Source organism: Mus caroli, chromosome 1, assembly GCF_900094665.2.
Source record: "Mus caroli chromosome 1, CAROLI_EIJ_v1.1, whole genome shotgun sequence".
NCBI classification, from domain to species: domain Eukaryota; kingdom Metazoa; phylum Chordata; class Mammalia; order Rodentia; family Muridae; genus Mus; species Mus caroli.
Genome location: NC_034570.1, coordinates 168,187,751 through 168,208,180, shown reverse-complemented (window position 1 = coordinate 168,208,180; position 20,430 = coordinate 168,187,751). Strand labels below are relative to the sequence as shown.

Here is a 20,430-nt window from a genome sequence, read left to right as displayed (position 1 = left end):
TGAAGAGATTTTTTAAAAACTAGAGCCGGAGGGACAAAAAAAAAAAAAAAAAAAAAAAAAAAAAAAAAAAAAGAAACAACAACAAAAAACCCCGAAAACCAAAAAACTAAACTAAGATGGAAGAAAGGAGGCTGTTCTCGAGTGGAAAATGCCAGGTGAGGACTGAAGGCGGGTGGAGGAGAGCCTCCGCCGGGAGACAGAAGGCAGAGCGCCGGTGGAGCGCGGCGACTCAAGAGCCGGAAAGGCCGGCGGCCACTGCAGCGGGTCCGTTTAACCGAAAGGTGGCTTCCAAGAGCCTCCATTTGCGCGGCCGGGCCCAGCGCGGAGGTCGCGTCGTGGGGGCGGGGCGGGGCCTGCGCGCGCAGCCGCTCTAGCGGGCCTCTCCTCGGCAGGGGGCGGGGCGGCTATATTACGTGCGCGGCGCCGCCCCTGCGAGAGGACGTTGCGTGCTCGCTCGCGCCGGGCGAGTCTCCGCGTCTTGCCTCGCGAACTCGGTGAAAGGAATTGGCGCCGTTCGACACCAGGCGGGTCCGTTCTGCAGCAGCACTCAGCCATCTCCAGCCGCAGCCGCCGCCCGGGCCGACCAGCAGCCGCCGCCACAGGCCGAGGGAGCCAGCAGTCAGCGGGGAACCGGGGCCCTCAACATGAGTTCTTCGCCTGTTAATGTCAAGAAGCTGAAGGTGTCGGAGCTGAAGGAGGAGCTCAAGAAGCGGCGCCTCTCCGACAAGGGCCTCAAGGCCGATCTTATGGATCGACTCCAGGCCGCGCTGGACAACGAGGCAGGAGGCCGCCCCGCTATGGAGCCCGGGAACGGCAGCCTCGACCTAGGTGGCGATGCGGCCGGGCGCTCGGGAGCGGGCCTAGAGCAGGAGGCCGCGGCTGGCGCCGAAGACGACGAAGAGGAGGAGGGCATCGCCGCTCTGGACGGCGACCAGATGGAGCTGGGCGAGGAGAACGGGGCGGCGGGGGCGGCTGACGCGGGCGCGATGGAGGAGGAGGCAGCGTCGGAAGACGAGAACGGCGACGACCAGGGCTTCCAGGAGGGGGAAGACGAGCTCGGCGACGAGGAGGAGGGCGCGGGCGACGAGAACGGTCACGGGGAGCAGCAGTCCCAACCGCCCGCAGCGGCGGCGCAGCAGCAGCCTTCCCAGCAGCGTGGTGCCGGCAAGGAGGCCGCGGGCAAGAGCAGCGGCCCCACCTCGCTCTTCGCGGTGACGGTGGCGCCGCCAGGGGCGAGGCAGGGCCAACAGCAGGCGGGAGGTAAGAAGGCGGAAGGTGGCGGATGAGTGTTGCGTGATGGGTGCGCGCGGCGGTGGGGACCGTGCCCCAGGCCTGCCGGGGCCCCTCGGGACGAGCGCCGCGGGAGGTGGGGGTGGGGGAGGCTCTGCTCGCCATGCCGGCGGCGCCTCCATTATGTATGTCGGGCGCCGGGTGGGGGGGGGAACTGCAGCTGCCGCGGGGGGGGGGGGGCGGGCGGGAGCGCCGGCGCTGGGGCGCTGCGTGCGCGCGGTCCGGGCACATGTCGGCGGTGGGGGGAGGGGAGAAGCCCGAAGGTCCCGGAGCGGGCGGGCTTTGGCGGCTTAGCGCCGCGGTATTGTGCAAGGAGCGCAGGGGCTCCGGGTGACGTCACTTCCGGCGGCAGGCGCGGGGAGCGGGGCGGAAGCTCAGTACAATGCGGCGGCGGGGCACGCGGGCTCGTGTGGGGGAGGGGAGGTGGGCCCAGGCTCCCCCCCCCCCCCCGTTTGAGGGGGGCCCCGGGCACGCGGGCCCGGGGGGGGGCGGGCTTTTTTTTTTTTTTCCACTTATTTTAAAAAATGCTTTCTGGAAGGTTGCGGTAGGCTGTGCAAGTTCAGTCTTTAGACTGCGTCACTGTCTCCAGTCCAAGTCCAGACTGAATTTTTTTGTTTTAATTCTCATTTGTCGATTAAAAAGTCACAGAACCAGTCAGAAAAAAATAATCAGTAACAGCTCTTGAGGCTCGAAACAGAAAAAAGGTGCTTAACTCCATTATTTAGTTTTCGGCCTGGTGCTTTAAGGCGGTGTTCTGTGTCGTTATAGGAGACGGCAAAACAGAACAGAAAGGTGGAGATAAAAAGAGAGGCGTTAAAAGACCGCGAGAAGATCATGGCCGAGGGTATTTTGAGTACATCGAAGAAAACAAGTACAGCAGGTAGAGGCTCCTCACCCAGTTTTAACTGTCGCCCGCTCTTTTTGTATACAAGGTGGGGAAAGCTTTATCAGGAGACAATTCTGTCTTTCAGAGCCAAGTCTCCTCAGCCACCTGTTGAAGAAGAAGACGAACACTTCGATGACACAGTGGTTTGTCTTGATACTTGTAAGTGAGGCGGACTTTCCCGCTCTTTGCTCGTTTTCAAGTGCAGTGTTACATTGGTTTTAAGTGTTAGGAAAAATAAAATGTGTTGATCTTAAAGCGGAAAAAAACAGTTAAGAAACTTATTTTAAAGCAGGAAGGTAGTAGCTTATGCTCAGGCTACAGTAGTTTAATATTAATATCACTTCAGTTGTATTGATTTAACAAGCTCTAGTAATTGGTAATATTTATTGAGTTGAAACTTCTCAGTACTTGGGGATGTAAAACTAAATAATTTTTGCTCAGCTACCAGAAACTTGTTTTTTTAAAAACCTGCCTGTAACTTGTCCTTAGATTACATGATTTAGTTTTTTCTCGTGGAACTATATTAAGTGAGCTATTTGGGCTAGTTGAATACTTACTGATTTTCCCATTAGCACACAAGTGTATTCCCTATTCTAAGGATTGTAATATTAACTTTCAATAACTGCTCTTTTGTTCTCAATTCCAGTTCAGTAGCTGCTGCTTTAACATAAGTTGATTTCTTCCAAAGACCTGGGGCAGCAGCAGTGGGCTATCTGAGCCACTAGCTTTCTTCAGCAGCGAATGGTATCAATGGCAGCACTGTAAATATGCTACTTAACCCAGTTGGGTTGCAATTGAATATGAGGAAGTATTGCAAACCATGAAATGGGCTTTAGCTGTCTGTCAGATTTGTATTTTTATCCTTTAGAGAAGTCAGTCAGTTCAGTATTTAGTAAGAACATATCTTTTGGTGTGAGCAGAATAAAAGTACAAATCAGTGCTTAGTTACAGGATTTCACTTGGTTGGTAGAAGGGGTTAAAGGCTTGGATTCTCATGTTTCCCTGTACAAATTGTTGAGAGCCCTGAGAGTTAAGTGTAAAACATGGCTGCTTTCTAACTGCATACCTTTTACAGTCAGTTAATGACTTAAAGGAGAAAACAACTGATTCTTTGGGAGTTTTGTTCTTTACTGAAATGTAAAATACTTTGAAATTTATAAGGTAGTTACAGGAATGGTTCAAGAGAAGAGTTAACATTGCTACTTAGAGTCCAGTCAGATACTATTTGTAATATATAAATTTTAATTTTGTCAGCAGTCAGGAATTTTAAGAACAAAGCTTAAGGAGAATTTCAAACTGCAGATGAGTTCAATAAAAGTGAACCACTCCCTAATTTAAACATTAGTTGCCAAGTGAGAATTCTGAGAAGCTGCCAGTTAATGAGCCCTAGTCACCCAAAGATAGTAAGGTTAAGACTGGATTTGTATAATCCAGGCAGTAGTTAATTCCTAGTTGTGACACCATTTCAGACTGGGTAAAGGAACCTTAAAAGGCTACACATTAACACTTGTTAGACTTCCAGGTTTACGGGTTCAAGCTGGCTGAGTGACAAGTTTTCAGAATTAAGGTTCTGGAACCCTAATGTTAGTTTACAAAGCACAGAATCAGCAGCTCTCTTAAATATTTGGTGGCTTCCCTTCAGTTTTTAATTGTCACTGGTAATTCTACCTGGTTCTGGCTTGCTTCACTTTGATTTCCTGCTGTCCTCTACTGCTTGCCTCTAAAACAAGGTAAAGAGCAGAGCAGGTATGTATTAATGTTGCGTTGTTTAAATCATTTAGCACTGCAAATTTTGGCTTTAATTGGCAATTGACTTTAGTATATGGTCAGTGAAGGCTGCCTTGGGGGGAGTGGGGCTTAAAATGAGAATAGGAAGGAAAGCATGTAAAAGTTCTGTAGTAATAAATTAGATGGGAAAAAAGGCTAAATTATGTCTTCAGAGCTGAAATAGTTTGGATATCAAAAGGATAATATGTGATGTAATTTCAGATAATTGTGATCTGCATTTTAAAATTTCGAGAGACCGTCTGAGTGCTTCTTCCCTTACTATGGAGAGTTTTGCTTTCCTGTGGGCTGGAGGAAGAGCTTCCTACGGTGTGTCAAAAGGCAAAGTCTGCTTTGAGATGAAGGTAAATGAGTTTTGTGACTTTTGAGAACCTATTTGTATTCAGTGGTTTAGTATAGGTCAAAAGGAACTCTCTGAAATAAAAGGGAGTTCTCAACAGACTTGGTTTGGGTTTTTTTTTTGTTTTTTTTTTTGTTTTTTGTTTTTTTTTAATAATAATACAGTTAGTCTACTTACAGCCCAAATGAAGTAAGCTAGAGTTCAAGGGGATTGTCTTGTGTTCTACAGCTAAGTCATGGCAGTTGTCTGATTTTTAGGTAACAGAGAAGATTCCAGTAAGACACTTATATACAAAAGATATTGATATACATGAAGTTCGGATTGGCTGGTCACTAACCACAAGTGGAATGTTGCTTGGTAAGTTTACATTTGAGTATAACAATCATTTAGGATCTGGTTATAGTATAACGTGAGACCAGGGTATGTTGTAAGCCTTGACCTGGTTTTACGCATTCAGTATTGCTATTTTAAAGCTATCAGGCAAGGATAGGGCTGTTTTTGTTTGTTTGGGTTTTTTTCCTTTTATAGGTTTACAGACAGTTGAAATAGATTGCTTTTGACATGCAGATTTTTTTGTTTGTTTTGGTTTTTCTATGGCAGGGTTCTCTGGGTGTTCTGGAACTCACTCTGTAGACCAGGCTGGCCTTGAAATCAGAAACCCACTTGCCTTTGCCACCCAAGTGCTGGGATTAAAGGCTTGTGCCACCACTACCTGGCTAGATTGTCAGTTTATGTATCCTGCCTGACCTTATGTCACTTAGGCATCTGTTGTATAGAGGCATGCTAGATTGTTGGATTGTATGTATGCACACTAATAATTCATAGCATAGATTTTAAATGGAGGTTAGGTGGATCTTTGGACTGCTTAGATAACTAAGTATGTTTTTTTTCCCCCAAGGTGAAGAAGAATTTTCTTACGGGTATTCTCTGAAAGGAATAAAAACGTGCAACTGTGAGACAGAAGATTATGGGGAGAAGTTTGATGAAAATGATGTGATTACATGCTTTGCTGTAAGTTACCTGTAAATGTTATTAGCTATGTAGGTAAAAGATTCTTACCAGTGTGGTTAAATATATGCAACGGTTCTAAGCTAAAACAGGAGAGGCTTGGCACAGGCTCAGTGGTTGGATTTGTGGTGTGTAAGGTGAGGGGACCTGAGTTTGGATATCTTTCACTACTTGAGATTTCTCTGGGAGGGAAGAAGCAGCAGCTCCAGCTTTAGTGACAGGAAGTTGCCTAACATGGAACCTTGGACACACAAAAGCCGTTGAAACTGGGAAAATAGAAGGTTGTTGTTTGAAGGATCATTATTAACACGTTTTAAAAGGAAAAAAATTGGTCTGAAAAAATATGTATCTAAGGCCTGATTCTTGGGACTTGTTGTTTATAACCATTAGTTCTTAGCATTAACCTAAACATGGTAACGTGTGTCTTGGTGAGTTGAGAGACCTTACAGGGAGTTTAAACCATCTATAATGGGATCTGTTGCTGTCTTCTGATCTGATTTTTAAAAAAATTCTATTCAACAGAACTTTGAAACTGATGAAGTTGAACTCTCTTATGCGAAGAATGGACAAGATCTTGGTGTTGCCTTTAAGATCAGTAAGGAAGTTCTCGCTGACCGGCCACTATTCCCACATGTTCTCTGCCATAACTGCGCAGTTGAATTTAATTTTGGTCAAAAGGAAAAGCCATACTTTCCAATACCTGAAGACTGTACTTTTATCCAAAATGTCCCCTTAGAGGACCGAGTTAGAGGACCAAAAGGACCTGAAGAGAAGAAGGACTGTGAGGTAGGTTTGTTTTATTGTGTGATGGTGTAGAATGTGTTGCAGTTGACATTAGGAGAAGGGTAAAGAATGAGTAGATTATAGATTTGTTACCATTTACTGCTGAGAGACAAAGTAGTGATGGCACTTGTTTTTCTCACTGTAGGTTGTAATGATGATTGGCTTGCCAGGAGCTGGGAAAACTACCTGGGTTACTAAACACGCAGCTGAAAACCCTGGCAAATACAACATTCTTGGAACAAATACGATTATGGACAAGATGATGGTAAGTAATCATTGAAATTAAAGTGTTGAGAAGGAGTGGGGAGTAGAGCAAAGAAAGGGCAGGCAAAACACTATACCCTGTCTTTAGTCTTCAGCACTATGACAAATAAACGGGGTCAGAAATTATCCTGGGTTAATGTTGACTTGTGTTTTCATTTATTAATCTCTTAGAGGAAATGATTTTTGCTAAAACAAATTGGGAATACTTAAGCTTTTATATCTTTCAGTGTCTGCGTTTTCATAAGTCATTAACAGCAGTACCAAAAGCTACATATTTTTTGGTTACCATTGAAAGGATGCAATTGAGTATTTATAAAATGATGCCTGGTCCCTGTAGCTCTAAGCTTTTTACAATCTTTTGTTAGGTGGCAGGTTTTAAGAAGCAAATGGCAGACACTGGAAAACTGAACACACTGCTGCAGAGAGCCCCGCAGTGTCTTGGCAAGTTTATAGAGATTGCTGCCCGGAAGAAGCGGAATTTTATTCTGGATCAGGTAAGTAGTAGCTTTGAAGTTAAAGAGAAATTAACTGATAATTGGTAAGGTGTAACATTAACGTCTTTAACATTTTCCCCTCAAGACAAATGTGTCTGCTGCTGCCCAGAGAAGAAAAATGTGCCTGTTTGCAGGCTTCCAGCGGAAAGCTGTTGTAGTGTGCCCAAAAGATGAAGACTATAAGCAGAGGACACAGAAGAAGGCGGAAGTAGAGGGAAAGGACCTACCAGAACATGCTGTCCTCAAGATGAAAGGCATGGGATTCATCTTATTACTGTCTTAAGTCCGGTTTGGTGATTTATACCTAGAAAATAGCTTCACACTTAGAGATTAGATTAATCTGCTAAATAGAAACTTGTATGGTTATTATACAAAGAATGTGATGAAGCCACGATCAGATACTGTGAAAGTTGAAAGAATTAAACACATTAAGAGATAAAGTTCATAGAATTTACATTTTCATAATTGACTTATAAGTTTGACTTTATTCCCTGTAGGAAACTTCACCCTTCCAGAGGTTGCAGAATGCTTTGATGAAATAACCTATGTTGAACTTCAGAAGGAGGAAGCCCAAAAGCTTTTGGAGCAATATAAAGAAGAAAGCAAAAAGGCACTGCCACCAGAAAAGAAGCAAAACACTGGCTCAAAGAAAAGCAATAAGAACAAGAGTGGCAAGAACCAGTTCAACAGAGGTGGTGGCCATAGAGGCCGTGGAGGATTCAATATGCGAGGTGGCAATTTCAGAGGAGGAGGCAAGTTAATTTTGCCTGTTATTTGGTGTTTGAAAATGAATGAGTTTATTTTTTAAGTTAAATAGGAAGTTGGTTTCTTCGATAATTTGCTGCCATGTTTGACTAATACACAATGAGGGGAGTGTATTGGGTATGCTTAAAACTGGGCATTGCTTACTTTTTTGTTAATGATAAGAGATAACTGTATTAACTCTTCCTTAATGTTGTGACAGCTAAACTAAACCCTTTGTGCATTTATTTAGCTCCTGGGAATCGTGGTGGATATAATAGGAGAGGCAACATGCCACAGAGAGGTGGTGGCGGTGGAAGTGGTGGAATTGGCTATCCATACCCGCGTGGCCCTGTTTTTCCTGGCCGAGGTGGTTACTCAAACAGAGGGAATTACAACAGAGGTGGAATGCCCAACAGAGGGAACTATAACCAGGTATTGATTTGCCCTGAAATGTTGTAGATGAATGGATGTTGGGAGTCTTAACTGGCAGCGTTGATGACATAGTTGTGAAACAATTTAGTTATTGGACTTTGCTTTTTCAGGTCACTAATAACACAGTGAGCTTGGGGAATAAGGGTTTCTGCTTACCCCTCCCTAACAAATAGCCAACCATTGCTTGAGAGCTCTTTACTTAACAGTTTTTTTTTTTTAAACTTTCATAGAACTTCAGAGGACGAGGAAATAATCGTGGCTACAAAAATCAATCTCAGGGCTACAACCAGTGGCAGCAGGGTGTAAGTAGTTTCTTAAATGATTACGTACATTCTAGTGTTGTGTTTACAAGATTGAGATGGAAGTTCTTACCTAGGAATTGAAGAGTTTATACATTAATGGGACAAAGTGTCTATAAATTGTTACTGTAACCATGGATAGGCTGGATTTTAACATTACTTTAGATAAAGTAATATTTAATACATATGGTTGTTTTACTACATGGTCATTTTTAATAGTTTTAATTACATAAACTAACCCTAAGTCTTGTGTTTCCTTTGGTAATGTGTATTGGTAAATAATATGGGTAATTGGTAAATTAAAATTAAGTCTCTGATCTGATGTAGAAATTAAGTGTGATAAATTTGTTTCCAGCAATTACTCTGAATTAGATCATTGTCATTTCCTAAAAACAATTTGAGTGGCTTATTGATGTTTTTTTCTTTAAAAACAAAATTTTCTCTTACAGCAATTCTGGGGTCAGAAGCCATGGAGTCAGCATTATCACCAAGGATATTATTGAATACCCAAATAAAACGAACTGATACATATTTCTCCAAAACCTTCACAAGAAGTCGACTGTTTTCTTTAGTAGGCTAACTTTTTAAACATTCCACAAGAGGAAGTGCCTGCGGGTTCCTTTTTTAGAAGCTTTGTGGGTTGATTTTTTTTTTTCTTTTCTTTTTTGTACATTTTTAATTGCAGTTTTAAAGTGAATCGTAAGAGAACCTCAGCATTGTGCACGATAAGAGAATGTGTCAGTATTTCAGGGTTCTACATTTTATCTGTAAAATGTGACTTTTTTTTTATCACAACAAAAGTAAAATGTTGCTTTGTACCTGGTGTCTTTTATTAAGCATTTACTCCCCCATTTCTCACAGAGAATAACAGTCGGGAGTCATTGTCACAATAAAATAGCAATGTTAGCAGCCAGATTCATGGAAGGACTAAGGGGGTCCTCATGAATTGCATTAAGATTCTGTACTGCTCACGATACACTCCATCCTCTCTAGACTGCCTGCCGGGTAATAGTGGACGGGTAATCTCTGACAAAACGGGAAGGCTTTTTTTTTTCTGTTTAACAATGAAATTGGCATAATTGGGAATGAAGATAAAATTTGGAACCAAGATTGAGAAGATGGAGTGTATGTAGAAGGGCTGTTCAAAAATGTAAACTTGGTTGCATTATATGTGGAGGCTCAAACTTGTGAAGGTTAAATACCACAAATTTTTCCATTTGTTCTGCATTTTGATTCTGAAAAGAAAGCTGGCTTTGCCCATTTCTTATTAAAAAAAACTTGTTGTAAATCCAGTTGTCTAATGGGATCTATATGAAGTTAGCTATGTCTGTATGCCCTTCTCCCACAAATACTGTATTACTAGTGTGCTTGTAGTAGTTAACTCCACCATCTTTGTAAGCTAATGAAATTGTGAGTCACCCATTTATATCTTAATTTTTAATCATGTCAGTTCTTGAATGGGTATCTCCTTAGCCTGCTGATTTCTTTTTCTTTCTAAAGAAAGTGGGTGGAGAAATTAATTTAGACGTTTGTTTGCAATAAAAAGAATTCATTTTACTCTTGTTTGGGATTCTCGCCATCAAGGTCTAAATCCCTTTATAGTATGACTCCCAAGAGGAGAAATTTTAAGTGTGTGCTTTCTGGACAGCTTATTCTTTACTCTGTACTTTGGAACATTTAGGTTTTAAAAACTTAAATGTATACTGATGATTATTATAATATAAAGTTGAATTCTTCCCTTCCCCTCCCCCCAAGACTGCTTTTAACATTTATGAGGGGCAAAGGTACTGGCTGGGAGAAGTTAATGTTCAGTTGACCATGTTTATGAAATGTGAATGGCTGTCCTCACCTGATATATACATATATGATACATGAAACTTTGGGAACAGATGCTTTTAGAAGCCATCATGCAAGCCAGTCATTGATTTCACTACTACACAATGCTGCTAACTTAACTAGCTATGTGATAAATTAGATCCCCTAATTGTAATTTTATTGGGTTTGCACAGAACACTTAAATCTTGTAAAGGAGCCTCACTGTGTGATGTGAGGAATCAGGAGTCAAACTGTAGAACTAAAATTAGAATTTAGTCTAGTTAGTGTTTTTAGCCTGCTTCTGGTAAGTTCAGATTTTCCTGTATTATTGATTGCTGTCGTACTTTGTTTTAAATCAGATTTTTAAAATACTATATTATACTCTAGGAATTACTACAGGCTAGTTTCTGCAAACAGGTTGCCTCAGAAATAACACTACAAAGTAGTATCTTCTCGGCTTAGTTAACTGCTATAAACCATTATTGGTATGAGTATCTGCCCTATATACATAACATTGTTATGATTATATATTCTTAACTCTGGGGAGTAATTCAATTCAGTGTTTATCCTAATGTTTTAATCTGTGCCTTTCAAAAATCTTGTATAGACCTAGTACTAGAGACTCATGGCTACAAAAAAAGGTCAAATGACAAAGTAGAACATGATTACATGCATTGCCTGAAAAATTGGATGGGAGGGAAAGCTTGCTATCTGAAGTGATCTCACTAGTTACATCTGTACGTGTTTTCTTTAATGGAAAAGAGGCAATCCATTCAAAAAGGGGAAAAATGGCTTAAGTTACTAAAAGAATCCCAAATATTGATAGGATCAAAATTGACTTGATAATCAAGCTGGGCATGACAACAAAGGTCTGTAGTCAATCTGCAGAGGGGCAAAAAAGATAGAAGCTAGAGGGCAGCCTGGGCTATATTTTACATTGTGAGGCGTTCTCTCTGTAATTAAGTACCAGCAGAGCCAAAAGCTGGGGAAGGTGGCTGCCATTGTAGATCAGTGGTAGAGCTATTATCGGCACCTAAGAGGTAATAAATTAGTTAACATTGTTACTGGGGAAATGGTATAGATTAATAGTAGCAAAGAAGCATTCTCACTAATGTCTAGACTATTTTAATGGCAAATATTATTTTAATCACATTTCAATGGCATTTTAGGTAGTATGCACTTGGGTGTGAAAGACTAGTTGTGTGTACATCAATGTGAATATAATTGATTTTTTTAAAATGTAGAATAAGCTTAAAACTAATTCCTTTTTTACATAAATGTAATATATTTTTTATTAAAGTGAACAAAATTTGTAGCAGATAACTACACTCCAGCATTCATTCTTAAGCTGTTTTCCATAGACAGATTAGCAACAGTACTTATTTTTGGGTAAACTTTGTTAAGAGTCTTTCTTTTCCTTCTCCATATTAAATATTCTGGTGCCTGGGTCAGTACTTGGCAATGCTTGATAGTTTTGTGGTTTGTCCAAAACACTCATGGAGAGCCTTTCCCTTGTATGATTTTTAGCTTGGCATTTGAGCAAATACAGTAGATACAAGGCATGCTTCAAAAGGAAGATGGAAAGTTCTAGGCAGTTTGAGTTCTAGGGTTTTTGTTTTTTGCTTACTATTAGTACTTGGTATGGGTACGTGTTTATAAGAGAAGTATTTAAAGAACTTTGTCTGGTTGACTGCAATCCTGTCACTAACCTTTTTTTTTCTGAAGACCTTGGAGCTGTAGTGCTTATTGAAGGAGATAATGCAGCATTGGTATAGAATAAGTGGAGAGAATCAGGAATCCTTAAGTGGATGCTACTTTATTTGCAAATTCATGGGTTTGATACCAAATAGGTTGAAAGTAAGAACTTAGGAATGATTATATCAATACATCCTTAACTCCCATTGCATAAAAGTACAGGAGATTGAATATTGAAATGCTCTAGAATTTCACTTAATTTGTAAGGTGGAATTCAGAAGGCAAAATTATATATGATCACTTAGAAAATGAATCATCTTACAAACCCAGTGCTGGTAGGCCTAGTATGTGTTGAAGGTAGTGATAGGTAATCTGTTACCAAGAAAGACATTAGCTTGTAGTCACCCTTCTGCCTAAATACAAACTTGGGAAAGAGGTCTATATGACAAAATTTAGTATATACCTGAACCAAGAGAAGTGAGTGGAGAGGTTTGCTTTTTAACTTAGCTGAACATGCATATAGGGAACTTACAATGTCACTAATGGTAGTTTAGGGTAGTGTATATTGTGTAAAAACCTCCAAGAAAGAGGTTCTAGGCATTTCTTTGGACAACTGAACAGCTTGTGTAGCAATGGCATAATGCTATATCAGTATAAGTTAATCTATGAAATCTACTTGGGTTTGAGTCTGAATTAACAGCTGAACTGCTGTTGGGTTATTAGTTAACCTTTTTTCCTTTAGACTGTTTTTGAGATAATAGAAAATAGTTTATCTACTTAAAAAGCCTAACATTTTAACACATTTGAAGAAGTTGATACTGGCCAAAAAATTGAAGCCAAATCAAAATTTGATGGGAATTGAGATGTTAAAGACATACCTAAATGCTTCCAGTTTGTCAGCTAAGTACTTAGCTAATTGAGAGGGAAGAATCATGGACGATAAGAACTCAAGTGATCCAGCATACTACATTTTCTTGTTAGCTTAGAAATAAAAGCAATGTGTTGATTTAAATTTCATCTCCTTTTTCTTAGTCTGTCCATGTGAATGTGCTGTGTGAAGAGTAAAGGGGGCCCAACTAAATGTGTTCCAGTGATTCTAATAGGTATTCAAATTAATTGCTGCTTGTATGTTTACCAATTATGCTAGGTTTCCAGGACCACCTTATACAAAGCTATTGGCAACCAAATGGACAGGAAAATCCTCTGAAGGGTTTTCTAACTTTGCCGTTGTATATCAGAAGTAAAGTGTCAAGACTATAATCAAGTCTAAGCTTTAAAGACATTTACCCTAACAGTGATCTTTAGGGGACTTTTCTGCCCTTGCTTACCAAAATTTTTTCCTGTCTTGACCAGACTGTGGTAGTGAAGTGAATAAAAACAAGATGAAGAAAGTCAGATGCTGAAGTTAATGGGAAACTTGGTGTGAGCTTTGGTTATGCCATCCTCAGAGCTTTTACTATTGTAAAACATAAGATGAAGTCTAGGTAAAGTCCATGAGAGGACTTGTTTTCATTCAGTTTTGATGGCAACAGTTATATTTGGGTTTGTGCAGTAAAAAATGGCTGTACCCTCAGAAGACAACCCAATGGCTTTCTAAGAGCAGGCAGCCAAAGGGAAGTTGTAGAAAATCTATTTAATATGCTTTAAATTTGAGTGGCAAAGCATGTTGTGTCTCCATGATAGAGAAGCATTTGTTAGGGAACATGTTTCCTTACAGCACATGCAGGTTATTCTCTTAAGGAGTATGCCATAAACAGGTAGTTTAGACACAGTATAAGCTTTGTTACAGTTAGAAATGTTTTAACATTTAATTTTAGTCAATGTCTTCATTAGAAACTGGAAGGGTAGAGTAAATATAGTGTTAAAATACAACTTTTTACCTAGTAGTAATTATGCTATAAACTGTAATACATTGGAAAATATCCTAATTTTTCCTTGCTGCAACAGCTTTGCTCTCAAATAGTTTAAAATATTAAAAATTGAACTTAATATAACATGTATTATAGTACCAGTATTTGGGTGGTAGTAGTGGATTCTGGCTATTATATTGACCTGATATAATTACTAGAACATTAACCTGCTTCAAAATTGATTTTAAAGGACTGTTACAAGTCAGACTTACAGAAATTGTTTAATTTTCCTATTTACTAAGGTCTGCGTACCCAAAGAATAGTATATATTTAACATGATTTCTAAAGGGGTGCGTTGACACCTGTCAGATTTCTATCTAGGAATAGAAGGATTCAAACCCTATTTGATCCTTAGCTCTTTGCTGAAAAGTGCATAAACAGGAATCCTGAATTTATTATATAGACCTCCGCATTATATAATCGAAGCAAAGGGAAACCATCGATGGAGTTAGAGGTACGTAGACTATAAAGAGATGCTTGCAAATCAAATACTGGTTTTAGCATAGTTGCCAAACTCAGTAAGTCACAAGTCCAGAAAAAAAGCTGTTCCTATTAAATCTCCCTGAGGTCCTTTTACTAAGATAGAAAAATAAGGAGTCAATGAGGGGAGGGGTTGAGGGAAACGGGAAAGGAATTATAGCCTAGGAATGGTAGATAGCTACCCCAGAACTTTTAAAACTACTAACACTACAATTCTATTTTAATCAGCTTTTTGGCTGGTACCTACTGCTATACCACCTAGTATGACATTTCGGGATTATCGGGACAATGAAAGAAGCGGTGTACATGGAGGGTATAGAAGGTAGGTTGAATTTAAAATTTGTAGTGTAAAAGTTTGGGTTGGGGTGGCCATATTATTGTCTTAGAATTTACCTAGTAGTATGTTGCTATGGAACTCAAATTATGCCTGACCTTATGAGAAACAGGGTTTATGTGGTACATAGGCTGTGACCAGTTTTAGCTACCACAGAAGATAAAATACCCAGAAGTTTCTGGTATGCAGGAGGCTCAGCTTAATTGTGTAGATGGGGTGAGAGTAGGTTGAAATACGCTGGATATGGCTCACACCTATAATACCAACACTGGGATGCTGACCTAGGCATTACAGTGAAATTGTCAAATGCAATATTAAAGGGATCAGTGGTCAGGGAATTATAAATATATAATGGCATGTCCAAACAAGTGAAGGAAACTAAATGCTTTGTGACTCTCTTTATCCAGTTGTGCTGCTATGAAAATGAACTTGTAAGTAGTGAAGATGTTTCCAGCCAAGAGAGGTCTCCCTTTCATGGTAAGATATAACTGCAAAATGATAAAGCTGGAAGGAATTTAAAATATCTGGTTTTTCATAGCGATATGGCTAAGACCATAAAAAGTACACTGTCCACACAAACTCAACAAAATTGTGGTTTCTACCAGATGAGTAGCTTCAGTGCCCACCACTGACTGACAGTTACACAATTCTCTACACCCTGGCTGGCCTTGGTGATTAAAGGAAAGCAGTCTTTACTGAAGGATAGGTAAAAAACAGAATTGTCAAGGTTGGCTCATCTTGACACAAAGTTCTAGGGCCAGTAATGGATATATATCCTTGCTCGGGTGTGATTTCTCCTTCAGGCTGATGGTGCTTTTTTGTGAACATGTAATTAAGCTGACACCTTGGGAAGGTTTTACATTCCATGTTTTTGGCATGGTCTAACAAACATACTGTACTGGCAGTAAAGAACAAAAGGATTTCATGTAAAACAATACAGTTCACACATTTTTGAGTTTTTTATTAAACTATGGTTGATTCACAAGTTGTTTGGGTTTTAAGCTGATTGAAGTTGCTTAGCTGCTGTTATTGGTCTTCATTTTTCTTTCAGGATCAAGGTGGGTGCTTTCATATAAAATCTTATTTTTTATTCCTTCTCTGGCAATTCTTTCCTGGATCCTCTGCTTAGCAAAATTATACCTACAGTGGAACCTTGTAAGAATGAAAAAGAAAGAGTAAGCTACTAGTTCCTATATGAGTAACCTAAGGAATTTTAATTCACAGATTTCCAAAATGCTTATAAAGAGGACTATCCCAAAACTAACTTTAAAGGTGTTTATACAAATGTTCTTTATAGCTACATAAAACATAGATTTGTCTCCTTAGGATAATTATACCTGTTGTAGAACAAACACTGTAGGAATCTCTTGGGTCTGACTCACTCAAAACTTAATGGAATTCTGCCACTCATCTGTTTAACATTCAATGGGTAATAATAGAGGTTTAGATATTGCCATAGTTTCCAGCAAAAAATCAAAACAGCTAACTGGTGGCTCATAGCTTTAATCCCAGCACAGTGAGAGACCCTGTCTCAAGTGCGTGCATATACACATCCATTTTTATTGAATGAATCCTGTTACTTTATCCAGCAAACATACCAGCATCCTAAAGTCACCAGGATAAATCCTCCTACTCCAACATCACATGATCTTCTAATTCTACCTATTGAAAAAAGCATGGTCAGCATAAATTCTGTGCAGAAAAAAGTATAATAGACCTGTTTTAATTTAAGAAAAATACTCACTGGTCACCAAGAAATGTCCAAGTCCAGTCACAATAGATCCTAATNAGCCATAGAGTATAGATTCTCGAGCACATGGAGTGTTCTCAACATCTAAAATACCTAGGAGCTTGAAGGGCTAGGATAAAATGAAAAAGAATTTAGCCTGAACAAGAAAATAGTTGGATTCCTATTCAATTTTGAATTACCATTCAGCCAACTTAAAAGAGTTCTGATCTGCCACTTCAGGATTCACTTCAGCATTTGAAATAATGAGCAGCATAGTGATTAACTTATGAAGTGACCAGTCTTCTAAGGACATGTCACTCAGCACTGGCTCAGAGATGGGGGCCAAATCACTTTTCACATTCTGTTCATTCAAGTCTTAGACATCTGGTGACTGTAATGTAATCCCAGCAATCGGGAAACCACAGCAAGAAGAAACACAACTACATTGCTGTGAATTGGAGGTCAGTCTGAGCTTGAGGATGCAAGACTACACATAACTTGTATAAAATAGCATGTGCGAAAAGAAGCCATTCTCTTGTATCCCAGCCCTGGAAGCACAGATGTTTTCTGCAATACCACTCAATGCTTCTAGAGGATGACTGCATAAGAGATGAAACTTAACACTGGTGGGGAATGGAGGAAAAGACGTTAGGTTTGGGTAAAGATAGGGTAGAACTGCACTCCCCTTAGCTCAAGGATCTGCCTGAACGTGTAACCTGGTTTTCATTAAAGTAAAATTGTTCTTTCACTCATGACTTGCTTCTCTTGTTTTTAATCATACACCCAACTTTTGAATGATTCAATACAGCAGGGTTGTAGTTTCAATCATTGTGGGCTGTTCTCACCATCAAGCTCTCACACATAAGATAAACTACAGGTCTACTGGGGAGTTCACCACCCTGGAGGAACAAACACCTATGGCCAATGATGAACATGGAGACATTCTGCCACGGGACTTCTGGCAGCTTAAAATTGGGTTTCTTGTGAGTTGTGAGAGATCACTTGTTCCTTGCTTATCCTATCACCTACATGGTGGTTTTATAACTCCCGTTCTAGAGAACACTAGGATACAAGCTGACTGTCCATCCTTTACCATTAAGTGTGTCATTGCAAAAGGTGACCTGGTTGACATTAAACCTTTTCAAGCTTCCTGTGGCAAGTTCATCAGTGGTCCTAAAAGCCAGTTTTGTACTCAAACCAGTCTTCCCCACAAAGGACTGCTTTGTATGTAATCCTTTCATTTGAAAGGATTTTAAATTCTGTAAGTCATATCTGGGTGCCTGGCTTGGGCAGGTTTGCCACAAGAGCTCCAGAGACTTCAACAGAGGTGGTAAATAATCACCTTTACCTTCTGAGGATTCCGCTTGCTTCCACATTTTTTTTTTAACAAGTCCTAATACCATTTTTCTGTTCCCTTGCAAGACTATATTAACTAGATGCTCCTCTTTTTACTTAAGCATCAATTTAGTACCCACATGCTCATGACCACTGTTTAGGCAAAGATAGACTTAGATTCCATCTCATCGGGAATCTTGGGAAAACATTTGATAAAATTTACAGTAATTGGCTTGCTTTTCCACTGGCCTGGGGATTTGGCAGTAGCAACGTTCCAGTAACAGTGTCCCCTCCTTTTACGGATTTAACATTTCTTTGTGACCTGTCATCAGCTGAATGCCATTTATTCGACTCCCTGTTTGTGAGACTGGTTATTCATTTGCTTATTTGTTCGTTTTGCAAACCGACCAAAGTATTTTCAAGTAGTTTCTCTTGCTTCCAACATCTTTTCTGAGACAGGTTTTCTTTATAGCCCTGGCTATCCTGGAACTCACTGCCTCCTAAGTGCCTGGTTAAAAAAGGTGTGCCCATCCCAAGCCTTCATGGCTTTATTTTTCAGAGCAGTCTTTTATCTTTGTCAAGTCCACTGTTCAATTTCAGCAGTCTAGATGAGCTATGAAGCAAACACTACATTTGACCTTACTTGTAGAGCTAGCAAGTTTTCATTTGATCAGTAGTGTTTTAGTTGTTTAACAAAAATGCGTCTTATGACATCTTTAGACACTTGACCATGGCTTATTAGTCTCCACCTTCCTGTAGCCTATCAGGCCTAAGAGTTCATGGCCAAACTGCAGTTTTTTCCCGGCTAACTTAAATGGGTGAAATTCGACTGTCCCGTTAGCCCAGTAGGATGTCAGTTTCATGCAGAGTGGAGACTTTTTTGATAAGAGGTCAAACTGCAGTACTCACAATGAACCAACAAATCTACCTTACCTGTGAGTGCGCTCCTGTGCTGTGCAAGGAAAAGGACTGATAGACTTGCTGGCCCAGAACTCCTACCCCTGCCTCAGCCTTCAAAGTGCGGAGACTAGTGGCATGCACCACCACGCCCAGCTCTCCTGAGAGTTTTCTTTTCCCCTCTATTAGCCCTTTCTACCAAGTCCAATGCTAGTTTTGGATTAGTCTCCGTTTTCCGACCCTGCAGGCCTGCTCATCACTAGTTTAAACTGGCAATTTAGATATATCCGGCATATGAGGACTAGCTCGCTGATATACCTCGCGGGCGTGGGGATAGGTCTAGGGAACCCGGTGGCGGCCTGCGCATCGCACCCCCCCGCCCCCCGTGCCCCATGGCGAACATTACCTTTTTCTCCGTCTCGTGGGGCTCTGGGGCGGCCGCCATGGGCACCAGTCCTCTCCATCGCCCCGCCCAGGCCCGTGACCGGAGCAACACGGGCTCCGCCCACCCCATCCCTGCGCCGCGGCGGCGGCCATCTTAGGGAGCGTTCCTGAGGCTGTCCGGAAGCCCGCCGTGGCACACTCCTTTGTTCCATGGAACCGGCCACACTGTTTTCCAACCCCGCAACCGACCATGAGGAACGCGAGAGGTGGCAACCTTAGAGAAGCGCCACCGGTTCCTGTCTCGCAGGCAGGGTGGCCCGAGTCAAGGAGCACCGAGAAACTCGCTTCCCTCAGCCCCTCCTCCGCCTTAACCGCCATTTCAACCGTTGTGCGCGTCCCCGTGCTGGGCGCCGAGGGCGGAGCCGGGGCCGCGCATCGCGCGCCGCTTTGTCCTCTTAGAGGGCGGGAGTCCGGGCTTGACGGCCCCCTCACTGCCGGAAGTCGCCTGGCGCTGTTTCCGCGGGCCTCGTTCCCGACGTGTCCTTTGTCCTAGCTTTGGTGACCTTGACAACCTCCCGCACCCCCGCCTCGGTCCCTCGCGGCGGCCTCCCAGCGCCCGCCAGGCCCACGCCCCTCCCCCTCCGGCCCGCAGGTTTAGGTTAAAAATAGCGCGCCGCTCGCGTGGAGGAGACCCAGGACAAAATGGAGGCGGCCGCTACCTAGGGGCATGCGTCAGGCGGCAAGCGCCTTCCTTCGGGAGGGAGGCCGTGGGTGACGCGACGGTGACATAGCGGGTAGAAACCCAGACCATGGGTCGTTTGGGCCCAAGTGTCAGCCAGTTCAGCAGGCGGTGGCGACTCCGTTTTCGGGTTAATGTCCTGGACCCGGCCTCTTGCCTTTCTTTGTTTACCTATTTCCCGATTTGGCCTCTTCCGTTCCAAACGGCCCTTCCCCGGAAAATGTCCCGGCCTGTCATTGTGCAGAGTCATGCCGCCTTTCATGTAACGTGCTGCACGCTACTTGCCCGTCAGTGTTAGCTGGGAGGGTCTCATCCTAACTACCATGCCGACTGCTTACTGTCTCATTCTTCATGCTCATTAACTGCTTTCCGCCAATCCCAGGGGGTAAAAGTGATTTATATTTCTCTTTATGCGTAGTAAGTTGTTTTTTTTTGTTGTTGTTTTAAGGAAGCTGGACAGTTACAAAGTGTATAATGCTCTAATATTACTAGGACTAGAAAAGGAACTGTTATCTTGACAGTTTGGGATGCTCTACTGAAATTCTTGGCTAGCCAGGCTTTGAATTTTTGTCTGGAAGGTAATATTTAAGGTAGTAATATTCCATAAAGGAGAGAGGAATTCTTTTGCATTCCTAATTGCGGTATAAAGGACGTGACGGGAAAAATACGGAGGAAACAGCATTACCATTTTACTTGTTAACTGAGACGTTGCTAGAGTATACTGAGTTGGAGTCCATTTCACTTGTTTGAAAAATGTCGTGGATTCGCTAAAGTTTCTTAATTTAAC

The 20,430-nt window shown here is 41.7% G+C and overlaps 2 protein-coding genes across 3 annotated transcripts; one reads left to right on the top strand and one right to left on the bottom strand.

The window, feature by feature from the left end:
- Positions 1-412: 412 nt before the first annotated feature.
- Hnrnpu (heterogeneous nuclear ribonucleoprotein U) lies at positions 413-17,043 on the top strand. 2 transcript variants are annotated; one of them, XM_029474536.1, is made up of 16 exons: positions 413-1,260; positions 2,059-2,170; positions 2,262-2,335; positions 4,166-4,305; positions 4,559-4,658; positions 5,200-5,312; positions 5,832-6,095; positions 6,238-6,357; positions 6,722-6,850; positions 6,936-7,104; positions 7,348-7,602; positions 7,845-8,026; positions 8,257-8,328; positions 8,775-14,199; positions 14,454-14,547; positions 14,967-17,043. In XM_029474536.1, exons 1-14 carry the CDS (start codon positions 645-647, stop codon positions 8,826-8,828), a joined length of 2,400 nt encoding a protein of 799 aa, XP_029330396.1. In that variant the 5' UTR covers positions 413-644; the 3' UTR covers positions 8,829-14,199; positions 14,454-14,547; positions 14,967-17,043. The 2 variants fall into 2 exon arrangements, with proteins under 2 accessions (XP_029330396.1, XP_021021894.1); XM_021166235.2 differs by having other exon boundaries at positions 8,775-14,547.
- On the bottom strand, positions 15,497-19,132 carry LOC110297455 (cytochrome c oxidase assembly protein COX20, mitochondrial). The gene is made up of 4 exons (XM_021166213.2): positions 18,927-19,132; positions 16,304-16,418; positions 16,158-16,221; positions 15,497-15,711 (listed from the first exon to the last, which is right to left on the bottom strand). The coding sequence occupies exons 1-4, from the start codon at positions 19,032-19,034 to the stop codon at positions 15,576-15,578; spliced, it is 423 nt and encodes a 140-aa protein (XP_021021872.1). The 5' UTR covers positions 19,035-19,132; the 3' UTR covers positions 15,497-15,575.
- Between the last annotated feature and the right edge of the window lie 1,298 nt (positions 19,133-20,430).